This window comes from Chiroxiphia lanceolata, chromosome 5 (genome assembly GCF_009829145.1).
Source record: "Chiroxiphia lanceolata isolate bChiLan1 chromosome 5, bChiLan1.pri, whole genome shotgun sequence".
Classification (NCBI taxonomy): Eukaryota; Metazoa; Chordata; class Aves; order Passeriformes; family Pipridae; genus Chiroxiphia; species Chiroxiphia lanceolata.
This window is the reverse complement of record NC_045641.1, coordinates 43,325,097-43,338,898: the sequence shown is the minus strand read 5'-3', so window position 1 is coordinate 43,338,898 and position 13,802 is coordinate 43,325,097. Positions and strand designations below refer to the sequence as shown.

Here is a 13,802-nt window from a genome sequence, read left to right as displayed (position 1 = left end):
CCTCCTTCCCTGAGCTTGGTGCCTGAGGGTTCTTACTCACATATATTCTCACTCCTCTCTCTGGCTGCTGTTGCCTAGCAGGCTGTGGTATCTTTGTGGTGTCAAAGATTTGTTCCCAAAACCATAGTTCCATTAACAAGAAGTTGGGTATTATTTAAGCCCCACCAAACGTTTTTTTTCTGTTTTACACTAAGGAAGCACTGGAATGGGAGACTCTTTGAAACAGTTTGTTCTTCTATGCTTTCTTGGAAGCAAGAGAGATAAAGGAAGATGTTCAACCTGGACAGATCATGTAGCAGCATCATGCTGATGTCCCAAGCTGGAGGAGCAGTTGGCAACTGTCAAAATGTAACATTCCATCCTGGCTAACAACTGCTTTCAGTTCAGTTCAACAGTTCAACCACATGGAGAAGGTACCACCTGCTTCACTCAGCTCTTTTGTTTTAGCTACACTGTCCATCTGAGTTTCATTTCATCTGAAGGTCCAGTATTTGAAGGAAAACTACTGTTTTCATGATAAGATTATGATTTTCCTAACAGCTGATAGCATAGCTTTAATTTAAAGAAATATTTATATTCCAACTGGTAATAATCCAGGCGTGGGTATGGGCTCCTTGTTATTGCATCCATTTCTAAGAGTTGGGGATTTAGGGGTTAATGCTGGGGAGATGGGCTTTGACTCCAGACCCCAGTGTGTCTCGTGGGATGACCCAGTTGTAGTTTTGGAGATGTTACTCGTAGACAAAGCTGTTAATATCCGGAATTCAGTGAAACCTGCCTCCAAATATTCCGATATTTTCAAGTGTGGCTCTGTTTTTGTCTAAAAAATGACACAAAAAATCATTTAGAAGTAACTGGCAACCTGGCATTTACAGCTCTTAGCTGGGATGCCATTCACATCCAGGGTATAAACCTGAGTTTACATAGTCAGGGTAGTGCTCATGAGCACGTGCCTCTTTGGAATTACAAGTTGAACATATGCTTGAGAAAGATACCTCAGCTTATAAGGATAAATGAATTGCACCATCAGAGATGATGCTAAAAATTGTAAACTTTAATAAGACAGTGCTATAGAACAATAATTTTATGTATTACTAACAAAAGTGACTTGTCATGAAAGTACTATCTCTGTAGTTTTGTGCAGACATTTTAGCTGGTGCTACATTGATCAACAGAGAAAGAGCAGCAGTGTATATATGAGTAAAGAAACAATAATTAAAAAAATCCATGTAGAGAGTTATTATTCCCATTAGGCTTTTGTTTGTTATCTATAAAAACAGCTGAAAGATGGTGAGCAGTGTGATGGCAACAGTCTCATAATGTCAATTCCCATTTCTTTTCATTTTTTTGTTGGGAATCTTTCTGGGTTTTCTTTCTTACCCCATATTTCCCCATAGACCTATGCCTTTTAATAGTAAGACAGTACTAGTTTGCACTTATACAGCATATTTCATTGGAGATTGATCTGATTTTCCCATTGAACAGGAGAGAAAACTCAGCCACATGCCAGTTAAGTGACTAATAGATTTTTTTTCCTCCCAGCCTCTCGTGAAAAGTCTGCAGTAAACTAAGCAGACTGCCTTACTCCTCTTCTAATCTAGGAACAGTTTTACATCATCAAACTCTGTTGACCTAACTCAGGATAACTTTAGACCTATCTGGAACTTAAGATAACTTTCAGGATAATTTGAAATGTTGTAAACTATCAGAACATGATCCCACAAAATCTTAGTTATATGTTTACGGCAGTGTGAACTGTCATATGTTTAATACAGTGTTCACATTGTGCTAATCCGTTTAGTCCATTTTTTGATTGTTATACTTACAATACCTGAAAACTGTTTTCTCTGGCAGCAAAACTACAGCAAGTTCTCCTGTTTCTGGGAGACAGAGCCCGTAGGCTGTAGGAGGATAAGCTGTGACTTCTTTCACAGAAAACCCCGTAATATCAATGGACTTTATTTGCCACCGAGTAACAGTGAGTAAAAATATTTTCTCAACAATTTGTTCATTAGAGTAAGGAAGTAGACAAAAATGTGCTCCCAGCATTTACTTCCAGTGCTTATGTAATATATAATAAGGTCAAGAAATGGACCATGGTGAACCAATCAGGTATGATCTGCTATCCCAGCAAGCTCAAGGCAAAGAAGGATTGCCACATGAATTATTTTACCTGTCATATTACAAATCTTCATACCTATTAGTGACGTGAAAGATGAAGTCAAAAATGGCAATTTAGGTGCTGAGATCCATGGAGTAAAAATGTTGCTTAACTTGTATTTTTGATAGAGCTCTCCCATAGTTAAAATGGTTAGTATGCAGATAATAATTTAAGAGAAATTAAAAGTAGTGTGTGTGGTGGGGGAGGAGCTTGGTAGGGACACTAGTAGCAATATTTTTTGATAGAGCACATGTTGTATGGATGAGACAACCCTTGAAGAGATAACATCAGATTACAGTGATGTGTGTGCAGATATATTTCCAGTTCATTGTTTTGAATAAAATTTTCAGGCTTGAACATTGGTTGCACGTTGCTGAAGTACGGTAATAGCGTGTAAGGCAGCACACTTCTTTGTGGAAACCCCCACCATTGCAAGTTGGGTTTTTTAACTCAGCCCTCTCTAAGAGGAGCTCTTGACTATTAGGAGTCCTGGTAGGCAGCTAGAACCCAGAACAGGGTAAGAGTCCAGAGCAAAGAACCAAGACAGATGTCAGAAGCAGGAGTGAGAAGAGCAAGTCAACATGAAACCTTGTGTTCCTGAAATTCCCCCAGAAAAATGTAGTGTGTCATATCCGAGCATGTAGAGCTTAACTAACCACACAGGACCAAAGCAAGAACTTGAGTGCTGTTTCTCTGAGTGCCCACACTGCTTTTAGCACAGTTCCCACTTACACAGCATAGGCCCGCTTTTAGGTGTGGTGAGAGTCACAGAGCAGGCCCAAGAGGAACTATGGGCGACGTCCAACAAGCAGAAGCAGAAAACAGACACAGCCCTTTGACTTTTTATTGCAATATGTACAAATTCAAAGTCTGTTTGCAAATACTAAACTTGCATTTATTTGTGCTAATACTTAGAAATGTTGTTAAACTAATTTAAGTTTGTTTTGGCTTATACTACCTGGAGCTAATAATATCCTGTTCTGGACAGTGAAAAAGGCTCTATGAAGTCAGTGTTTTATCTTACACATCTCTTTCATGAGATGCAACAAATCTGATCTGCAATAGTGTTATTAAAATGGGTTTAATATGATATACATGCTGCTCATAGGCAAGCAAGAGGTGCATAAGAATAACAACAACTGGAATAATAGAAAAATGCTCACACTTTCTTTTAAACTGGAAAATATATCCAACTTCTTTAATATAATGCACAGAATCCTGATTGGATCTATAGTTGCAAATAGGTCAGCTCGAACAGTACAAATAGATTCAACGTTTTTCATCATTTATCTTTTCAGTCCATTGCATTTCCTGGCTCTTGGAATATGTTATCCCAGTACTGAAGCCATTTTGATGCAAACATTATATAGAGAGAAATTCCTGAGGAAAATAATATATTTTCTGTTTTTCTTCTAATTAAGTGTACCTAGTAAAGAGAGTTGATAGGGAAAAAAAATATCTGCAAGTTTAAAATGGGCAATTCTGTGCTTAGCATTGCTAAATTCTTCAAAATGGATACCATGAGATGATACAACTTGCCTGTTATTCAGCATGTTTAAAATATTTTCATAGGTGGGATCCTAAACTCACTCACTCATTCCAGTCCAGGAATGATTAATCACACATTTCTCTGTCTTGTAAATGTCTTAAAAGGGATTGGAAGAAAGAAGTTTGTTGACTCAAATTATTCTATCCACCAGCTGGAAGAGATAACCAGCCTTTTTTAAACAGCTTAGTGATAAAAAGTTCCTCTTTCAAAAGTCTGTATTCAGCAGTGCCTCATCCATCCATTCAGAGGAGCTAGTACCTGTGTTTTTCCTACTTTCTGGAGTTGGAAGGTGTTCTCTTGCCAACCTCTGCACAAGATAATGTCCAGTCCTGATAAGGATGTCAAAAGTGTACCTGTGAATGTGGATTTGATATTCTAGTTCACTCCTAATAAAGTACATCTAATGCTCTTGTTTGCAGATGTCCCGTTAAAACAGGATGTCCAAGGAGGGATTTTGCATCCTGTCCTTCGTCAAGACTCACTCAGAAATCAAGAGAATATTTTATTGCCCATTCATCCTCCACTGATTATAAACCTCGGTGATGAAGAGGATGACGAAGAGGACGATGGAGAGGAAGAGAACTGTAAACAGTTTTTTTTTCTTTCTTTTATAAGGAAGTTAAATGGCTTTTGTCAACTCTTGCAATGTACTTCACAAGTAATTTATTATAATGACCACTACATTTTTATAAAAGAGTTGTTGACAAGTTTTTTAAATAGTTTTCAGCTAATCCTTAAAATGTTGAAACTAGTAGTCACCAGATGTAAGCAAGGCAATTTTTTCTAACTCCCTTGTATTTTTTAGTATATATTTCAATAGTGGTATAATTCACATACCTTTTTTTTATTAAATTAAGTTTAAAATGCAATCCACAATTCATATGGCCATCAAAAACTCTTCAAAATTTTCAGATGAAATTACAAGCTTAGGAGGTACTTCTTTTCTGGGAAAAAAATTTTTAAACAAGGGCTGTACGCACTCATTACTGAAGGTGAAGTCACAGGTTTTTTACAAAAGATAGTTGTGTGAGTGAGTTACACTTAATTTCATCAACTGATTTACTAAACTCTGCAGGCAGTCTAATTTTTTTAGAGGAAGTTATTCTTAAATCTAGTGAAGAGAGTCCATGCAAAACTCTTCACTAGTTTGACTGAATGTTTATGTGTATATACATATATATATATATATGTTAATATATTTAAACCTTTGACTGTATCTCACTTAGAGATACGAGATTCTTAGGGAATGAACAAATTGCACATTCCTGAAGAGTGAAAAGTGAGAGAATGACCTACTCTCAGGAGTGCACTCAGCAAATTATTGTAGTGCCCCAAGCCAAATTTCACTTTCTCCCTGCCCATCAGGTAGGGCAGCCTGTTAGTGCTTCCTAACATGTTTTCAGTCTGAATATACCACATTAATTCAAACAATATAGAAGGCAGGCCTTTGCTAGTCTTCAGAGCTTTAACTGAGAGAGGTAAGGAGCACTCACTTCACTAGCTCTGATAACAGACACTATAGAGTAGTAACTTTTGGCAAAGGTTTTGTGACAAGCCCTGTCTGGTGACATTTTTAATCAGATTTCATTGTGGGTGTAAATGAAGGATTATTTTCAAAATGAATACTGGAGATGCTTTTGAATAATTTTAAATAAACAAACATTTGCTTCTTAATATGTGTTTTAACTGCAGTTCCATTATACATGAAAATACCTAATGTTAAGGAGTCATTTTTCTGTCTGGAAGCAGAGATTGCAGTCAGAAACGAAAATAACCGATGATAGAAATGAAAGTCATTATGGTATTTGATTATTAAGAAATATTGAAGATATTTGTATAGTTATCTTGTAATCTTTTATAAATATTTCCTACAGGTGTTTCTAACTTGAGGCCCAAGACCACTGCAGATATTGAAGAGGAAAGAGCAATAAGGGATATATGCTATAAATCTGGTAAATATGAAATTAGTCACTCTTTTCTAAACAGCAATGCTGCCAATACAGTAATCTTTGGGCCTTTTTTTTCCCCCTATTGGGGCATGTTTAGGAGAGTATTATGGAATTCAGAACCCTCACAAACACCAATCAACAAAAACTGTATCTTCACCTTGGCAAGATGAGCTACTACCCTTGGAAGCTACTGAAGAAAACTTACAGAAAGGCAAGTACTTTTAATTCCCTTGAACTGTGTTTACCACTTTTAAAATGGCTGTAACAGGGCAAAACTATTACATAGTTTGCACTTCTTTCCCACTTTTTAAATTTAGAGAAAATAAAATATTACAAAGAACATATTTGTATTTGTAAGCATATTACCAAACCACTTCATTAATTTTTACCATATATAGATATAGATATAGATATACAGTCACACTTATGTGACTACCTGCATCAATTGTAGATGGAAAAGGTAGAAATGGGTCATTAAGCCAATGTGTATACTTTCCTGACATGCACAACATAGGTCTTTCATATAATTTTTCTTCACAGTCAAGAGTTGCATAGTCTAATTTTAACCATCCTAATGTTAGGAATGTAGTTTAAATTTCTCATCAAGGCTCTCTGTTGTAAGTTGAGAAAGACTGGAACTCTTATGGGGCTATTTATTGCATCATCAGATGCACCAAAGGAAGGTGAGATGAGTCACTTTGCCAGAGGTACTCTACCCTCTCTGCTGACTGTCTAGATAGCAAAATGTAGTGATAGAGCAAACTTTTCTATAACTAAATTTAGATTAAGTAAATAACCCCCTTCAAGGGTCTTGAAACGAAAGAGTTCCATTTTGTTTCAAATGCTGGCCTTCATCCAGCATAGTTAAGGTCAAATAAATACAAATTTATAAATACTTACCACAGCTATTATGTTACTTCATTCATTATTCTCTTCTATTTTCTAAATTTAAAATGTTTGTAAATAAAGTAGTTTCGATAAGCAATTTTTAACACATATATAGATGCATTTAGTCTACAGATGAGGGAATCAATAACAAATACATAAACATAGCTTTTAAGAAGTGTATATATTTATCATTAGACATATTTAGAGGAAAGGATAGATATGTTTCCCCAAAGCAGTTTTTCACTTGAGTTCTCTGAGGCTTTAGGTACATCTTGAAAATGCCATAAATTCATTCAGTGAGGATTCAAAAATATGATTCATGGAAAGTGAGAAACTCATTAATAAGCAGGTAGTTTATAGCTAGGTCTTTACTTTGATGCCACAGTCTTCTTTAGCCTATGTATTATGATATTATCTTAGAGAGCATGAAAGTTATGCATCAGTTACACTAGAGAGGATCCAAATAACTGATAAAAGAGAAAGAAGGTTATGAAACGAGAGGTTAAGAGAAATTGCACTAATCACTGAGGTGGGAGGCGGAGAATGTCAGTACCATTCCCTGGGCTTACCCACAGCTAAACATTCTCTGTTGCCTTTCCAGGTGATGGTAACACAATTCCTACAAAATGTAATAATGCAAGAAAAGAGAAAGAGAGTTCAGAAAGGAGAGTACCAATAGAGAGTACTCCCAGAAAAGATCATAAATCCTTTGACAATGGAGGTAATATACTGTAGCATCAGCTTCTCATTGCTGAACGTCATGTGGTAAATAAAATAACCAAAGATGCATGGATTAAACTTCACCATTTTACATTTGAGTTATTCTTTGTTCTTTATGTTCTAGACACTCTTTCTCATGCTGCACCATTAATTATAACAATCAAAACCACTGTTTATGATTATGTATTATGCTTATCTTAGGATTATACTGAAAAAAAAATCCTTTAAGCTGATTACAATTGACTTTTTTCATACTGAATTTTGGGAAAGAAAGGATTCTGTGGAGTTACAAAAAAGCAAGTCTAGAGATGCGCACATGATTAAATGTTTTCAAAAACCATTACATTTGTGAGACCATCCCTAGCTGAGGTGAATAAGCTTTAAGTTTTTCAGTTATTTTACAGAGAAATAACAAAGCTGCAATCCTCTTGTAACAGGATCCTATCCCTCTGCATAAACTTGGCTGATGTAGATGAAGACACAGTGTTTTGACCCTTTGAGTTCAGTATTGAATCGTCATTAAAGCTGAATAATGCTCCATTCTCCTTGAATTTACTTAGTACTCGGTGGTATTCAATCCTTTTTCTTCATAAATATTTATTAGTGGTAAAAATAGTAGTAACTGTTGTAGTATTCTTTTTTTCCCCCTTAGTTTGTCAATGCACTACCATGCCAGGGCTGCTTGCTCTAGTTTGGAGCAAACTGGTATGGGTCTTGTAGCTCCAGAACTTTATTGGACAGTAAAAATGTATCTTACGTGCTACTTCTTTTCCTTTGACCTTTATATACAAATGTATCTTTCTTTTAAACATTCTTTATGTTGATATAAACAGTTACCAGTGGGAAACAATGCAATAATTAAATCTCTGTTTACACCTGTATGTATTCAAAGCTTTTTTTTCCCTCCTCTTATTTTGTGGGCTTTATTGAATCAGCTATTTGCTGGTTGTACTTTTTTATTGATTTCAGCTAAAACCATGCGATATAGAAAGCAGACTCTACATTGTTCACCTTTCTCAGGGTGCTCTTGAGTGTAGATAACTTTTTGAGACTCCTTTCCTCCAGGAGGTGGTGGTTCTGGGACACAGAGGAGCACATTTTTTGATGGGACCAGATTTGAGGCACCATTACCTTGGGAAAAAGAACGAATTTCATCCAAGTATTCCAATGTGAAAGGTAATCCATTATTATATATTTCCAAATTTTTATATTTTAGTTCATTTTTGTTCCTCTGCAAGTGTGGTGGGCATTATATATTTTGTGTGAAACCAATCTGAATTGAAATTTCCCATTAACAGTGTGATTTCTTTCACTGCAAGATGAATGCAGTCATTGTATGCTATGGTTTATTTCTGTTTCTTTTAGCTAGTTTGCATCCTTTGTTAGATTCAATGTGGGCAGGATTAGTCCCTGAGTTATTAAAATCTTTGATGCTCACGTGTTGGATCACATGGAGCGCTGTGCACTTTCCAATTCTGTCAAGTAAAACAGATTTCAATGTAGGTGGTATCTCACAGAACATGGGACTTAATAGAACCAGTAAAAATATAGTTACACTTGTGATAAAGTATGCCTATTAAAAACTAGTCACATACAGCAAATTAAAATACCTACACCAAAGTACCTTGATCATAAGCTTCATTCTTTTCCCAAAGAATTTCAGAATTTATTTGTCAATGTAGAATATGTATCAATATGATTATTGTATCAATCTGTAGGTAGATTGTTACCTGCTTATTTCTTGGCAGTTTTAGAGTAAAAAGAAGAAAAAAAAAAGATTTTGTCTTTAAACTACCCCATAAACTAAAGAAAAAGTAGAGGATTTCTGCCACATTCTGACCTGAAATGAGAGAAACCAAAAGTGTTTACTTACATTAGTGGGAGAAAAGGAAGAACAAAGCCACATCTTCCTGAAGAGTAGAAGGGGCCAGGAGAAGAGCACTGTTGTTACCTTATACTGAAACTTTCCTTCTGAAGTTCTGTTTGTAGTTTGAAGTGAGCTTATCTATGCAACAAATGCTCTTGCTATTTTATTCTCCTCATTATGTATTTTGTTATGTTCGTGTACTGCCCATGTTCAGGATGTATCTAGATGCTACAGGCAGAAATCATTCGCAGTTCAGCCAGGTGTCCTTTGGAGTGCATGGGGTGGTCTCCATGGGCTCAACCATGGGTGTTCCAAAGGTCCACACATCACTTATGAAGTGTAGAGAAAGGATGATCTGGTCTTTGCCTGTAGAGTTAATTTTTGAGTTGACTTTCAAGATTTCTTCTGCTAGAGGGAAGAGAGGCACTTTTACTTTCTTTTTGGAGAATGATAACATGTGAAACCATGTTCTGCCCGAGACAACCCATGTATGAAGTGGGAGATTATGTTTTCAAAACACCACAACAGTTTTGGATAAGAACATTTTGTCTGCTTTCTAAAAAAGTAAATATATGTTATTTTAATTCATCAGAGACAAACCACACTGAGCTGGTAAAGAACCATCGCTGTAAGGAAGTAAAAGAAAATAAATGCATTTCTGAGGAGCCAAGAAATTCAGCTAATACAGTAACTGGCAAAGGTATTTGCAGAAAATTGCTGTTTTATTCATTTTTATTTACTAAACTGTGAGATGATTTAGCACTACCTAGTTAGTTTCTGTTCTTAGTGTCAAATGTGGACAGTCCATATTTGAATTGGACTATCCACAAAGAATATTTTTTTAATCTTATTGTCTAGCCTCCAGTCTCCTGCAATATGTCAAATTTTGAGTAATAGCACAACTTTTTGTTTGTATTTTCACTTCTAGGAATTCAGACTTTGGACCCCAAAGTAAAACCAAGGTATCAACAAAGGAGTCAAAGTAAGAATGATGAAACTGCTTCTTCCAGTCCTTATGGGAAAGAAACTGGAAGATACACTAATTTAAATTCTCCAGAACCTCGACGATCAGCATATGTAGTTTATCGTACAGTCACTCAAAAACCAAAGTTCAATGGATCTACAGGTGGGCTCCTGCTTATGCAGAATTCTTAAAATGACTGTCTGTATTGTGCTGCATTCAATTGTGTCTCTGCAGGTAAATATGTTGTTTATACCTAAATACAGGTATAAGTAAATTTGATTAAGCATAATTTTGACAAATAGATTTTAACCACATCCATAGACAGAAATGTAAAGATTTATAAAGCTTTACAATTTGTCAGAAAGAAAATCCACAAACAATAATTGAGCCACCTTCACAGCAGGAATTCATGAATGCAGTGATGTACTGATGTGCATAAATATAGTTACCCAGTTTTACAGCATATTTTATGTGATTTATTCTTTTCAAATATTTAGTAAACTTTATTAAGGTTAAAAAACCTCCGCTTTTAACTTCTTTTTTTTAGTCTAACTAATGATAATAGAAGTAATTTTACAGTAGAATTTATGTTTTGTCTTAAGAAATATTTCTTATTCAATTTTTATTGTCCCAGTAAGGTGTGAAAAAATGACCTTGCTTTGCATAGTATAATTCCACAACTAGGATTTCACTAGAGTTAAAGATTGCTATGGATTTATATTTATTGTCATTATTTAGAGTTATTTTTCATCTTGAATAAACATGGGTTTCGGTCTTATTCAAACTTCTCTTACCTATTTAAATAGAGTGGACATTTTTGTGATTTATATTAGTATTATTTTTTCACATTAATTATGTTGGACAAAGGACTGAATCCCTTCCTCCTCCCATTCATGCAGGATGATATTTTCCTACATCTTTTTTTCCATCTTTGAAATACTCTACTGTCCTCTTGATGATACATGCTATGTCATTAATTTGACAAGAAACCTACAGTTGGGATTCTGAGCCTTACATCTTTCTTTCTGGCAATCTGTTTTGGATGTAACCCTGATTTTATAACTTTATTTTTATCTTTCTAATAAAGCTTCTTACATCATTTGGGCTTTATTTGCCTTTCCACCTTCTGTGTCCATGGTTTCCCTGGATAATTGTATTTTTTCATTTGTCATTTTGTCAACAAATTCAGTGGTAAATAATTTAAATAATAATAAGTTAAGAAAGTGTTTTCATCTTGCCAGTTTCAGCCATCTTTTAAGCTGTATTGAATCTCCATCTTGAGGTGACTCCCTGTCTTAATTTCTAATAACAGGAACTTCCTTCAGACAGAGTAATACCTACTTTAAGTTGAATAAAGTTAAGTGACATGAATTCCAACATCACTCCTTAGTCTTGAGGACAAATAGCTGTGTGTTTTTTGTTTTTTCTCTGAATGGTTGCTTTCATTAAATGTGAACAGGTTGGTATAGAGATATAGAGAGAACATTCTTAATGTGAAGAGTGCATTTTATCAAATTTCCATGTTAAAAAAGGATAGAGCATTTCAGAAAAAATGGTAATCAACATTTTTGTCATAGGAGCAATCATTAACATTTTTACTGCCTTTCTTTCTAGCAGTACCTGAATCATATGGTCAGAAATGCTCAAAACAGAAGAATCAGCCTGACACCAATAGGAGATTTTGGACACAAACAGAAAACTATGGTAATACTTACATGTTGTGCATAAACTGAAAATTTTGGGATGCTTATTAAATCAATAATTTGAGTTATTGAATTAAGATGGAACTATCTTCTGTTATTATTAAATTAATATTAATAATATTATTTTTAAATCAAATTTTCTAGAAAGTGGCTTGTGATTAGGCACCATACTCTGAGGCACAATCAGTTGTCTAGCACAAAAACATAATATAGCCTTGTGCTATGTTATGCTAAAACATATGTGCTAAAACATAATTTGGCCTTGTGAAAGCACTATATTATAGTGCTTTCCAAAACAGGAGGTTGGATTATGGATTAGTTTGATTAGTATGGATTAGCAATTAATGCCTTTGGGAAGATCTTCAGCACAGAAACATTCCCTTTGTTCAAACCGACGATGTCCATGGCAGAACCACCTTATTTGGAAGATCCTGTATCACAGAAATGCTGCAACATTACAAATGATCTTTAAAGTATTAGAGAGTCTGTCTTCAATACTAGCTTGTGTTTCAGAGGTGATGTGTTATTGACCTGATGCATTCATTGACACTCAGCTAACGTAATATTTAATTTACATATCACATTAAGAGAGTCTTTCCTAAAATTGTGTCTGAAATAAAGAAACAACGTGTATGTTTTTCCCTACAGGCAAATATACTTCAGGATCTTCTAATTCACCAACTTGGAGAAAAAGAAATCCACAGACAAAACCAATCTCTAAGTTTAAAACAACCACTCAGGTAATTGATAGAAATGGTTACAGTTCAGTCTTTTTAGGTCAAGTGACATGTCTCCTCACACCTAGAAAATGTAAAGGGCTTGTAAGGCTTGCCCAGTCAAAACCTGCAAGATTCTAATCAATGCTAAGCAGTCTGAAAGAGTAGTTTTGTTTGTTTGCAGACATGTACTTTAGTTTGGCTTATTTGCAGACATGTACTTTTGCCTGTATAACTACCCTGTGATTTCTAAATTTTTTTACAATAATACTGGTATGAAAGCAAAATGTGTACCTGCCTTTATAGTGGAGCACTACAAAAAACAAGTTTTGGATTCTAGCACTGGACAAACACAGTAGAGACTATATGAGTGTGGTCTTTTTGTTTCTCTACTGGATTGTTCATGAAGCATCAGCAATGACTGAATGACAAGCAGTTGAGGTCCAAATTCATAAAAGGACTCAGGCTACAAAACATTTGCAAGACGCTCTAAGGACCATTAATGCATTTTACAGCTGTCTTGAAAGCAGAGATTAGAACCTCTATCTCATGTTTACTGCTTAAATCTTTTTGAAAGAGCATGTAGTTTTTCTCTAGTAAATTATGTACAAAATGTTCTGTATATCTATTTTGACAGCAGAGCCAAGAAGACATGGAAGGCAATAGAAAAGGAGAAAAAGAAAAATCTAAAGGAAAATAAGGAGATTATCAACTGGAATACAAAAAGATGATGAACCTGCAAATTCCAAAAAGAAGGTGTAGGAATTACACTGTAATGTTTCTAAGCTGGCTAAAAAAGTTAAAAAGTATGCTCTGCACAGTCACATATAAAGATGTTTAATATATTCACTAAGTTTAATCCATTGTGAAAATTTGGCAGTTGAGGTTATTTTTACAGATTATGGCTGTACACCAGAAGACTGACAGTAATAGATATCCATAGAGAGCAAAAATATCCCTAAGCAGTCTTCTCCTTTTTTATCTGACAGATCTTTAAAGGCATAATTCCTAATATGAATAAATACTATTTACTTAGCAGTTTCAGAAGACTTTTGATGTGAACAACAATAGAATGTAGCTGTTCTGGTGTAAAAGCCATACTCTTAGATGGCTTAGCTGTTTACCAGATGTTTGGGGGCTCAGTCTGAATTTGATCTTGAAATTTTGCTATTTTAGCAGAGAAACAGAACTATGTTATGAACTAAATGAACTTCACAACAAAACTCTCAGAATTAAATTAAATATGTGTTTGCACACATTTTAAACTAAAATATGAAGAATTGGG

The 13,802-nt window shown here is 35.0% G+C and overlaps 1 protein-coding gene across 5 annotated transcripts; it reads left to right on the top strand.

Annotated features, from left to right (window-relative positions):
* Positions 1-58: 58 nt before the first annotated feature.
* On the top strand, positions 59-13,561 carry C5H12orf50 (chromosome 5 C12orf50 homolog). 5 transcript variants are annotated; one of them, XM_032687516.1, is made up of 12 exons: positions 59-413; positions 1,855-1,978; positions 4,130-4,249; positions 5,585-5,662; positions 5,757-5,870; positions 7,149-7,268; positions 8,333-8,443; positions 9,727-9,834; positions 10,063-10,260; positions 11,713-11,802; positions 12,450-12,541; positions 13,155-13,561. In XM_032687516.1, the coding sequence occupies exons 1-12, from the start codon at positions 405-407 to the stop codon at positions 13,215-13,217; spliced, it is 1,227 nt and encodes a 408-aa protein (XP_032543407.1). In that variant the 5' UTR covers positions 59-404; the 3' UTR covers positions 13,218-13,561. The 5 variants fall into 5 exon arrangements, with proteins under 5 accessions (XP_032543407.1, XP_032543409.1, XP_032543406.1 ...); XM_032687515.1 differs by having other exon boundaries at positions 84-413; positions 4,130-4,294; positions 13,158-13,561; XM_032687513.1 differs by having other exon boundaries at positions 221-413; positions 4,130-4,294.
* The last annotated feature ends 241 nt before the right edge of the window (positions 13,562-13,802 follow it).

What these genes read in the sequence shown, in the direction of transcription:
- C5H12orf50 (XM_032687513.1), top strand. An exon ending in TTATTTGCCACCGAGTAACA is followed by an intron (nt 1,979 to 4,129) that starts GTGAGTAAAAAT and finishes TCTTGTTTGCAG; the next exon opens with ATGTCCCGTTAAAACAGGAT. An exon ending in AAAGTTCAATGGATCTACAG is followed by an intron (nt 10,261 to 11,712) that starts GTGGGCTCCTGC and finishes CTTTCTTTCTAG; the next exon opens with CAGTACCTGAATCATATGGT.